Here is a 12,337-nt window from a genome sequence, read left to right as displayed (position 1 = left end):
ATTTCACACTTCAATGAAGTTTCAGTAATTTAACCATGTGTCTAAACCCAGTATCTGATTGACAATACTGACATTACCAGTTTGACTACCGTATTTTCCGGTGTATAAGACGACTTTTGAAACAAAAAAAATATCAACCGAAAATCGGGGTCGTCTTATACACCGAGTATATCCCGAAAAATGTTTCAATATGCCGCTAAACGCAAATTGTCTGAATATTGCCACAAAACAAATTTTCCAACTCGATCCTGCACCAATCACTGCAAGGCTGCTCGGACCGCCTATCTAACTCAGCCAATCCAAGCAGGCTTTTGATGAATGCAAATTAGACAATGTTCTGTACCGAATCTACACTGTCAAAAGCCTGCTCAGATTGGCCAAGTCAGAGAGGAAGTCTATTACAATATAACCTTTGAACCTTTGCTTGTTGTAATTGGCTCACTGCGGTACATGAGCACAGGAACACATGCAGCACAGGAACGTTCTGTCTGATACAGCAAATATAGGCCTAAACCTATGTTTTAACTGCAAAATTAGGGAGTCATCTTATACGCCAGCAAATAGGGTAAGTTAAACATTTCATTTTTCCTTAACCCTAAAATATGGAAAAGCTTCGTTAAAGAGCTCACTTGTATAATGTATTGAAAATATTAGGGTCCTGGAGCAATAATAGCACAACAGGTAGGGTGTTTGCCTTGCACGTTGTGGACCCAGGTTTGATCTCCTGCATCCTATAAGGTCACTAGAGCCTGCCAGGAGTAACCCCTGAGCACCACAGGTCGTGGGGCCCAGATAAGCAAAATATAGAGGGCTGGACCAAAATAGTATAGCAAGTAGGGTGTTTGTCTTGTACTCAGCCAACACAGGTTCAATCACTGGCACTCCATATGGTCCCTGAGCCTAGTAAGAGTGATCACTGAATGCAGAAGCTTTGAGCACCTCTAGTTTGGCTCAAAGCCCTATATATCTTGTTGTTTGTTTGTTTGTTTTTTGGGTTTGGGCCACACTGGTGACACTCAGGAGTGACTCCTGGCTATGCGTTCAGAAATCGCTCCTGGCTTGGAGGATCGAACCACGGTCCCTCCTAGGTTATCACATACAAGGCAAATGCCCTACCGCTTGCACCACCATTCCGGCCCCTCTTTTTTTTTTTTCGTTTGGTTTTTAGGCCACACCCGTTTGACGCTCAGGGGTTACTCCTGGCTATGCGCTCAGAAATCGCTCCTGGCTTGGGGGGACCATATGGGATGCCAGAGGATTGAACCGCGGTCGGTCCTACGCTAGCACTTGCAAGGCACACACCTCACCTCTAGCACCACCTCTCCGGCCCCTCCTATATATCTTTATACAGATTCATATGCACACACATATCGTCTGTAGATTATAATCTACATATATAATATATTACATATAATATATATATATATATATATATATAATCAAAACCACTCTTAAGAAAGAAGTACATTATGGGGCCAGACCAATAGCACAGTGGTAGGGTGTTTGCCATACATGCAGCCGATCCAGGACAAACAGTGGTTCAAATCCTGGCATCCTATATGGTTCCCCTAGCCAGGAGTAACTAATTCCTGAGCGTCACTGTGTGTGGCCCAAAAACCAAAAAATGAAAAAGTGTACATAATTTAGGAAAAACTAATGCTATAATTTTTGTTTGGTTTGGAGCCTCACCAGGTGACGCTCAGGGGTTGCTCCTGAGCTCCTGAGCTATGCGCTCAGAAATCACTCCTGGCTTGGGGGACCATATGGGATGCTGAGGGTCTAACTGAGGTCCGTCCTGGGTCAGCCTTGTGCAAGGCAAATGCCCTACTGCTGCGCTATCACTCCATCCCATATTTTTTTAAACTTTATTTATTGGTTGGTTGATCGTTTTGGGGGGGCCACACCCAGCAGCGCTCAGGAGTTACTCCTGGCTTTGCACCCAAAAATCACCCCTGGCAGGCTGAGGGCCCATATGGAATGCCAGGAATTGAACCAGGCCCTTCCAGGTCAGCCACATGCAAGGCAAACAACCTACCACTGTGTTTTCTCTCCAGCCCCTATAATTTGTTTTAAATAGACATATATAAACTTTTGGAACATTGCTTCAAAAGCCAGTTCCTGGAAGTTATTATCTATGACTTATTTTCAAGACAACTCCAGTTTAGTATCTTCATTATTTTTGTTGAAGTATAAAAATAGAGAAAATTGGGGCCGGAGAGATAGCATGGAGGTAAGGCGTTTGCCTTTCATGCAGGAGGTCATCAGTTCGAATCCCGGCGTCCCATATGGTCCCCCGTGCCTGCCAGGAGCAATTTCTGAGCATGGAGCCAGGAATAACCCCTGAGCAGTGCCGTGTGTGACCCAAAAACCAAAAAAAAAAAAAAAAAAAAAATAGAGAAAATTGATGGAAAGACCTCATACCATCCAGTAACAAAGCATCAAGCTCAGTTTTTTACTTCTGAAGTTTCTTTTCTTTGGGGGGGGGGAGCTAAAGAGGTAGAGAGCATACCCAGTGTACAAGGCTTATTCCTGTCTTTGTGCATAAGGCTGACTTCATATATGATGACCATATTTGGTGTAAGGGATCAAGCCAGGGTCAGCCACTTCAGGCAAGTGTCTTACCCCATACTAGCTCTTAAACACCTTAAGTATTGTTTTCTCAACTTTGGGACATGTTAACTTTTGCCCAACATAGATTCATCCTGGCTGAACATTGAATTTTAAAGTCCTAAGACTTGGGGGAGAAATAGCACTGGTTATATCTTATACCGTCTTCTAGAATGACGTTTTTGATGCCGAAGAAGTGCTGAACTGTGTCTAAAGGATTTCCCACATTCCACACAATCATAAGGTTTTTCTCCAGTAGGAATCCTGTAATGTTCACTAAGGTGCGCATGCTTGCAAAATGTCTTTTCACACTCACTACATTTGTAAAGTTTCTCCCCGGTGTAAGTTCTTTTCTTTCATGATCAACAAGGGAAGAGTTCTGAGTGAAGGCTTTGCCACATTCAGTACAAGTGTAGGGCTTCTCTCCAGAGTGTATTCTCCGATGCTGTGCAAGACGTGCACTCTGATTAAAGGTTTTCCCACATTCATTACACTTATAAGGTTTATCTCCAGAGTGACTTCACTGATGACGAGTTAGGCATATGCTTTGGCTGAAGGCCTTCCCACATTCTGTGCATTTGTATGGCTTCTCTCCAGTATGAATTTGCAAGTGTTTAATTAGGGATGGGTTCTGACAAAAAGCTTTGCCACATTCTTTGCCCTTAAAAGTTTTCTCTCCAGTGTAAATTCTCAGGTACTGGACAAGGACGGCTTTTGTCTGAAAAGCTTTCTCACAAACATTACAGTGATAAGGTTTCTCTCCTGTATGAATCCTCAGATGTTGAGTAAGATTTGACTGTTTACGAAAACCAGATCCACATTCACTGCATAGATAGGGTTTCTCCCCTGTGTGAATCTGATAGTGCTGGGTAAGAGATGATTTCTGAGTAAAGACTTTTCCACACTTACTGCACTTTGATAATGGTCTCTTCTGCATGCTGACTTCCTGATGTTTCCTTTGTAATGAAATCTCTCTGAACTCATGCTAAGTGAAGCATATTGAAGGGCTTGTTTCAAACAGGTTGAGCTGTAAAGGAAATTCTCACTCAAGTATATGATACTTATTGGGTACTTCCCCAAAGATTATCATTAGAGTAACACATCTTGTGGGAAAAAAATTGCGTGGATTTATGCATGTGCTTTCTTCTCATCATTTCTGCAATATTTCTTCTGATATTTGTTCACTACACACTTCCAAACTCAATGATCAGGTTCTCTAAGTCTCCAAACCTTCAAGTAATTTGAATACTTATTCTTACTCTTAAACATATTCTTACCTGAAAAAAAATTCACAAAGAAAAATAAATGTCATTCTGCACAAATTAAGGGTTAAATGCATTATGATTTTTTATCATATTCTCAATAATAAGGGATACAACAACCTGGGCTTTAAAAAAAAAAGACCACAGGAAAAAATGAGATTTTGTCATAGGCCTTACAATATTTATAAAAGTAATGTGATTGGGTCTGAAACTCAAATTCAAAGAATATAAAATCATTCAGTGGCATACTGCAGAACACTCTGACAGGGATAATAATTTACAAATTAAGTGTTGAGGATAGTTAGTGCTCACCTATGACCTACTTTCCCTGAAACCAGTTAAAAGTAATTTTGTTCCCTTAGATTGCCTGTAATATCCTTTCCCACACACACACACATCCAGCAGTACTCAGGTGATGGGAATGGTGCTGAAACACAATTAGACACATGTCTAAAACTTAATTACGAATAACATTGTAAATCATAATGCTTTAAATAATTAAAAAATAAAGAGTATTTGATTGCTGAAATGACAAAACAAAACAAGAGCTCTTGAAAGTTCACTGGTTTGTTCAAGTTCAATCTCCCTGACTTGGGTATCTCAGAGCTCTTGTAATTTTCTTCTTCCCCTCTGCTGAAGAGCTGATCCAAACATCCCTGCTCACCTAAAGAAAGAGGCACTAAGAAAGGCTCAATAGGTCTAATCAGATGCTTCACTTTATGTGCTCAGCAGCGTGCAATCTTAAAAGACACTGGCATATGCAGTTACAAGAACCCAGGACCAAGTCTTGAGTGAGTCTTTGATGTTATCTTTCTGCACCAAGATTGCTAACTACTGTCCACTCTAGGAAGCAGTAGCAGCTTCCTTTCAATCCTCCTCTCCCCAAGTTCCGACAAGGAATATGAACTCCTATACAAGGTCCAGGAACTCAACTCAGTTCATCCTTTCCCACCTCATTGAAACTATAGAAATGAGGGCCCGGAGAGATAGCACAGCGGTGTTTGCCTTGCAAGCAGCCGATACAGGACCAAAGGTGGTTGGTTCGAATCCCGGTGTCCCATATGGTCCCCCGTGCCTGCCAGGAGCTATTTCTGAGCAGACAGCCAGGAGTAATCCCTGAGCACTGCCGGGTGTGACCCAAAAACAAAAACAAAAAAAAAAAAAAAAAAAAGAAATGAGTAAGGAATGGTACTGGATCAATTCATTGTGCAACTAGCCACATGCATATCCCTAAAGACTTCTAAGTGATTTTACCTTAGGATTCTCAAGGTATTTTATAAACTGGCTTCAAACTTCCTAATGCACATTTTCATCTGCTAGAAAACTGATCTCTTTTTAAAAGAACCCAGTGATATAGCTCAGTACTACAGCAGGCATTTATGACATCCTGGATTTGATCCCTAGCACCAATACACTGAAAAAGAAAGTTGTCCGGAATTCTAAATGTCATAAACTCATCCTACGACCAGGGATGTGTCTTAATGGCAGAGCACTAGCATTACAGGCATGCACCACTCTTGGGTTTGGATACTTTGACAAGTTTTTTTGTTTGTTTGTTTGTTTTTGGGTCACACCGGCAGCGCTCAGGGGTTACTCCTGGCTCTATGCTCAGAAATCGCTCCTGGCAGGCTCGGGAGACTAATGGGATGCCAGGATTTGAACCACCGTCCTTCTGCATGCAAGACAAATGCCTTACCTCCATGCTATCTCTCCGCCCTGGATACTTTGACAGTTTTGCCCTTGTGTCTTGGACACATACACTCAAACTTTTGCCTTGTGTGAACATATGTGTCCAAGTCTATGTATCTTTCTCACTCAAAGTTTATACAATACTGTATGGAGTTCTGCTTCCTCATCCAGCAAACTACAGACTCATCCTCAAAGTGATTCCAACTGTGAAGGCATAGGCCATCACAAAACTGATGCACTGGGCTGGAGAGATAGCATGAAGGTAGGGCATTTGTCTTGCGTGCAGAAGGACGGTGGTTTAAATCCCGGCATTCCATATGGTCCCCTGAGCCTGCCAGGAGCGATTTCTGAATGTAGAGCTAGGAGTAACCTCTGAGTGCTGCCAGGGGTGACCCCCCCCAAAAAAAATCAAAAGACATCTAAATAAATTAAAGGACTAAATATTTTTAAAACTATAAAACATTCATAAATGGCTGATTTTATAAATGCAATTTTTCTCAAGTATATGCAAAAATGGCATAAAACATAAAGGATAAAAACTGGTAAATCTAGGGGCTGGAGTGGTGGTGCAAGTGGTAGGGCGTTTGACTTAGACGCGCTAACTTATGACAGACCACAGTTCCATGCCCCACCATCCCATTTGGTCCCCCAAGCCAATAGCAATTTCTGAGCACATACCCAGGAGTAGCCCCTGGTCCAAAAAACAAACAACTCCAATTTTTTTAATACTGTCTTTTTGTCTTTTGTTGTTTTGTTTTGGGGCCACACCCAGTGGCACTCAGGTTACTCTTGGCTCTACATTCAGAAATCACCCCTGACAGGCTCGGGGGACTATATGGGATGTTGGGAATCAAACGCATGTTGGCTGCATGCAAGGCAAATGCCCAACCACTATGCTACCGCTCTGGCCCCTTTCTAATACTGCCATCCCAGTACGTACACATCAATTTAGATGGCAATGTGTATCTGAAGCCGCCTAATATTCAGGAACAAAATAAGTAATAGACTGATCAACTCACAACAATAGTTATTAAACCTTCTGACAATAACTTAATGATTTCATTATAAGATACAATAATTTTCCAAATTTTCCTATTACTACACTCTTCATTTCTTTTTCTTCGTCTTCTAACTAAGTCCTATTAACCTGGAAACACATGTTTTGTTTTGTTTTGTTTTTTGGGTCACACCCGGCATTGCTCAGGGGTTACTCCTGGCTGTCTGCTCAGAAATAGCTCCTGGCAGGCACGGGGGACCATATGGGACACCGGGATTCGAACCAACCACCTTTGGTCCTGGATCGGTTGCTTGCAAGGCAAACGCCACTGTGCTATCTCTCCGGGCCCCTGGAAACACATGTATTATGATCAACTATTCAATTATGTAATACATGTCTTTAAACAAATATAAGGGCTAGAGCAATGGCATAACAGGCAGGACATTTGCCTTGTACATGGAGCTTACCCAGGTTCAATCTCCCCAAAAACTACAAAACTTAAATCTTGAAGAATATATGTTATTATTTTTGAGTTTGAGCCACACCTGGCAGTTCAGGGATTACTCCTGGCAGGCTTAGGAACCATATGGGATGCCAGGGATAAAACCTGGGTCAGCCTTGTGCAAGTCAAATGCCCTATCCACTTGTGCTATTGCTCTGTCCCTGAATATATTCAATTTCTAACTGTTATTATATCTATGTGATAGATTAAATTTGCATGAAAGCATCTATTTTTGTAATGTATTTTTGTAAAGTTTTCAGAGAAGCCAACAACCTCTGTAATCAGAGAAAGAAAAGGTAAAAAATATATATAATCATAAATGGGTACAGAAAATTTACAAGGTCACACTGTTACTTCAAATGTAAAATTGTAAATACTGGTGGGATTTATTAAGAAAATAGATTTTGGGGCCGGAGAGATAGCACAACGGTGTTTGCCTTGCAAGCAGCCGATCCAGGACCCAAGATCGTTGGTTCGAATCCCGGCTTCCCATATGGTCCCCCGTGCCTGCCAGGAGCTATTTCTGAGCAGATAGCCAGGAGTAACCCCTGAGCACCGCCGAGTGTGGCCCAAAAACCAAAAAAAAGAAAAAAAGAAAAAAAAAAGAAAATAGATTTTGAAACTATCTCAAAGAATAGGCATGAGAAAATACATTATAGTAAATAGAAGATTACAAAACACTGAAAACTATGAACAATTAGTAGGTATTTAAGAAACAGGGTTATTTTTCATCTTTCATACCCAGTTGTGCTTAGTGTTTACTCCAGGCTCTGCACTCAGGGATCACTCCTGGAAGTGTTCAGGGTACTATAAAGAGTGCAGGGGTGCAAATCCAGGTCAGGTGCATGAAAGGCATCTGTATTATCACTCTGGTCCAGGAACTATTTTAATACCTATATATAAAATATATTGGGGGCTGGTGAGGTGGCGCTAGAGGTAAGGTGTCTGCCTTGCAAGCGCTAGCAAGGCAGGACCTCGGTTCGATCCCCCAGTTCGATCCCATATGGTCCCCCCACGCCAGGGGCAATTTCTGAGCGCTTAGCCAGGAGTAACCCCTGAGCATCAAACGAGTGTGGCCGAAAAAAACCAACAAAAATAAACTTGGGGGGGGGGATATACAACACACATAAGAAACATACCAATTAATTACATATTGATTTCTACATCATCTAACAACTTTACTTTGTATACTTTCAATATACTCAACTTTTCTAAATATATTACTTTCATAGTCAGTAAATGTTCTTTAAAAAAATGGTAGCTCGGGCCCGGAGAGATAGCATGGAGGTAAGGCGTTTGCCTTTCATGCAGAAGGTCATCGGTTCGAATCCCGGTGTCCCATATGGTCCCCCGTGCCTGCCAGGAGCAATTTCTGAGCATGGAGCCAGGAATAACCCCTGAGCACTGCCGGGTGTGACCCAAAAACCACAAAAAAAAAAAAAAATGGTAGCTCTGAGGGTAATAAAATTAAGTATGTGCTTCCCTTGTAGACAGCTGACCCCTTGCATGCAGCCAACTGGGTTTCAAAACCTGACACCCCATAGATTCCCCTGAGCACCGTCAAGAGTGCCCTTTGAGGGTCCAGAGAATTAAATAGCACAGTAGGTAGGGCACTTGTCTTGCATGTGACAGACCTGGGTTGCATTCTGGGCATCCCATTTTGCCCTGAGCCCTACAGGAGTGATTCTTGAGTGCAGGATCAAGACTAACCCCTGTGCATTAAACTGGTTTGGCCCAAACCTGCAACCTCCTACCAGCCCCAAAAAAGTGATGCCTGAGCACAGAGCCAGGAGAAACCCCTGAGCACTGATGGGTATGATGCAAAATCAAGAAAATACAGAAAAAGAAAAACAGGTGATGTTGCAAGCTTGGTTCATGTGCCACGCACCATGTTTTGAATCTTGGCCCACCGCAGCTCCTTTTCCCTCCCTGGTGCCCCTCTTGCTCAACGAGCAATCCGGGAGTGGCCAACTGCTGGTAGGACTGGAGCTCCAGACCAGAGGGATACCCAAGGGTCTCAAGACACGGATTTCAAGCGCCGGAAGTGCAGTGGCGCAGGCGAAAACACGTCATCGTAGGCCCGCCTCTTCCTTGCTCCTCCCTCCATGGTTAACTGTAGGAAAATGGCGTCCAGTAGGGCGTGTGGAAGGGAATCTGGGCTGGTTTTTTTTTTTTTTTCTTTCACTTTAGCAGTCGAATTACTGACGAAGGAAATTCTGTGCCTTGCTAATAGCTCAGACATTCCTGGACCTCGTTAGGCCTGCCAAGAGTGCTGGATCAGCAAGACCACTTCCCAAGGGGACTAAGTTCTTTTCATCCTGTTTAAGCACTTGATTTGGGACATTGGAGATGGGAATGTTGCACTGGTGAAGGAGGGTGTTCTTTACATGACTGAAACCCAACCACAATCATGTTTGTAATCAAGGTGTTTAAATAAAGATATTAATTAAAAAAAGAAAAACCCTGTGCTCCTTGTCAATAATAATAATAATAAATATTATTATTACTATTCTCTCTTTTCAGGCCAGAGGGGTAAAGTTGTACCACACCTACGGTAGCAGTGCTAAGGATTGACACCTGATTCAACACTCAGGGATCATTCCTGACAGCTCAGTGACCATTGGAAGTGCCAGGGACTATTCTGAATTACTAGTTGGCCATGTGTAAGGGAAAGGCGGGTATATACAGTCCTCTTTCATGTGGTCGTGATGTCCTGGATTTCCAGGTCAGCCTTTAGGGTTTGAGGTTTTTTTGTTGTTGTTTTTAAGGTTTTGTGATTTTTTGGTGGTGGTGGGCATACTCATTCAGGGGTTACTCTTGCTGGGGATCAGGGGAGCAATGTGGTGTCTGGGAGAAAACGTGGCAAGAGTTCTACTTGCTGTGCTATCTCTCCAGTCCCCGATATTGTTCATGGTCTCTTGTGTACATAATTCCAATATTAAACCATCACTAGCATACCCCCCATATAGTTCTGTTTATCCGTTTTCTCGTGTTAGCTTTGGACCTTTGTTATTACCTTGCTGTGTATATTCATGTTATACATATGAGAGATCATTTTGTATCCCTTTTCAATAATTTCATTCAGCATGCTAAGTTTTATCTCCATTCATGTTAGACAAATTGCATAACTGTATAATTTTCTTAGGATTGCACTCTTATAGAATTTAATTCTTTGTTAGAGCTGCATAGTATTTCGTTGTGTATATTTATCACAACTTCCTGATCTGTTTATCTGTAGTTGGGCATTTGGATTATTTCTGTATTTGGGCTATTGTAAGAAGCACGGTAATGAACAAAGATGTGTGTATATTCTTTCAAATTAATGTTTTTGTATTTTGGTGGTAAATGCCATTTTCTGTAGGAAATGAATTTTTAAAGTTCCCTTTAAAACTTTTATCTAGCTGGAGCTGAAGTGGTAGAACAGTGATAGGGCGATTGTATTGCACGTGGCTGACTTTGGTTAGAACCCTGGCATCCCATATGGTCCCTTGAGCCTGCCAGGAGTGATTTCTTTTGGGGGGGCTTTACACCCAGCAGCGCTCAGGGGTTACTCCTGGCTCTGCACTCAGAAATCACTCCTAGAAGGCACGAGGGGACTATATGGGCCTATATGGGATTCTAACCACTGTCCCTTCTGGATCAGCTGCATGCAAGGCAAATGCCCTACCGCTGTGCTATCTACCCAGCCCCCAGAAGTGATATCTGAGTGCAGAGCCAGGAGTAACCCCTGAGTGCTGCCAGGTGTGGTCCAATTCCCCCTAAAAATAAAAAATGTAAAACTTCATCTGGTATATATTGGTACAAATTGTATTCATCTTTGTGGTGCTTCCTCACCTGTGCCACAATCTCCAGGTCTTTTTTTTTTTGGGGGGGGGGTTGGATCACACTGGCAGCTCTCAGAGGTTACTCCTGGTTCTGTGCTCAGAAATCGCTCCTGGCAGGCACGGGGACCACATGGGATGCTTGGTTTGAACCACCATTGGTCCTGGATCAGCTGCTTGCGAGGCAAATGCCCTACTGCTGTGCTATTGCTATCTTTCTGGCCCCTCCACATCTTTTACTTTGTTTTTGTTTTGTTTTGTTTTGTTTTTAAGTGGCAAGATTTTGCTTTTGCCTTAAGGTTGTCCATAGGAATTAACAGGTCTTTTCATTTTGCAGAGCTTTTAAAGTAAGGATCAGCATTGGCTTATGCTAATGTGTGAAAAGTATCTAAGGAAGGTGAGCTTTAATAAACAAATGTGTATTTCTGTGAGTTGAGTCGGATGTGTATAGTTTGTTTTTTTATATTTTTAGGGAGTTGTGTTTTTGAACCACACCCGGTGACGCTCAGAGGTTACTCCTGGCTATGCTCAGAAATTGCTTCCAGCTTCGGGGACCATATGGAATGCTGGGAGGATCAAACCTGTTGTCCACCCCACGTTAGCACATGCAAGGCAAGCGCCCTACCGCTTGCGCCACCGCTCTGGCCCCTGTTTTTTTTTTTTATTTAATAAAGAAAGTATGTTTAAAAAAAAAAAAGAATGTTTGGTTGTCACAAATATAATTGTTTTTTTTGGGGGGGGGATTTTGGGCCACACCCGATGGTGCTCAAGGGTTACTCCTGGCTGTCTGCTCAGAAATAGCTCCTGGCAGGGACGGGGGACCATATGGGACACCAGGATTCGAACCAACCACCTTTGGTCCTGGATCGGCTGCTTGCAAGGCAAACGCCGCTGTGCTATCTCTCCGGGCCCTATAATTGGTATTTTTAAAGCAAAAATTAAAATCTACTTGTTCTTGAAAAGGTGCAAATATAAAATAAAATCAGGGTAGGGGTTATAAATATAAAAAATTTTTATCAACAGGTTCATAATTTTGGATTTGGAATTTCATTGTTTTAATAGTGACAAAAATGACATGGCATTAAGAAAGTTTTGGAAGATGATGTCAATTTTATTTTAAGATTAGAATCTCATGTTTCAGGGCCTGGAGAGATAGCATGGAGGTAAGGTGTTTGCCTTGCGTTCAGAAGGTCGGTGGTTCAAATCCCGGCATCCCCAATGGTTCCCCCAGCCCGCCAGGAGCGATTTCTGAGCGTAGAGCCAGGAGTAACCCCTGAGTGCTGCCGAGTGTGACCAAAAAACAAAACAAAAAAAAGAATCTCATGTTTCTGTATTTTATTGTTTTCCATGAAAACTTGCTTGTTTTGAAGATAAGTTGCAAGACAGTTGCCTGCATGGGACTAACCTGGGTCTCTTGAGTAGAGATAGAGGAGTAAGTATTGAGAACAGTCACGTGGGG

The 12,337-nt window shown here is 42.4% G+C and overlaps 1 protein-coding gene across 1 annotated transcript; it reads right to left on the bottom strand.

The window, feature by feature from the left end:
* Positions 1 to 2,639: 2,639 nt before the first annotated feature.
* On the bottom strand, positions 2,640 to 3,697 carry LOC126014390 (zinc finger protein 501-like). Its single transcript, XM_049777678.1, is given in 3 exon segments — positions 2,640 to 2,960; positions 2,963 to 3,592; positions 3,680 to 3,697. Coding segments are annotated over 3 exon segments (852 nt in total). The 3' UTR covers positions 2,640 to 2,756.
* Between the last annotated feature and the right edge of the window lie 8,640 nt (positions 3,698 to 12,337).

The sequence above is a fragment of the Suncus etruscus genome, chromosome 7, assembly GCF_024139225.1.
Source record: "Suncus etruscus isolate mSunEtr1 chromosome 7, mSunEtr1.pri.cur, whole genome shotgun sequence".
NCBI lineage: Eukaryota > Metazoa > Chordata > Mammalia > Eulipotyphla > Soricidae > Suncus > Suncus etruscus.
This window is presented reverse-complemented; position numbering and strand designations above follow the sequence as displayed.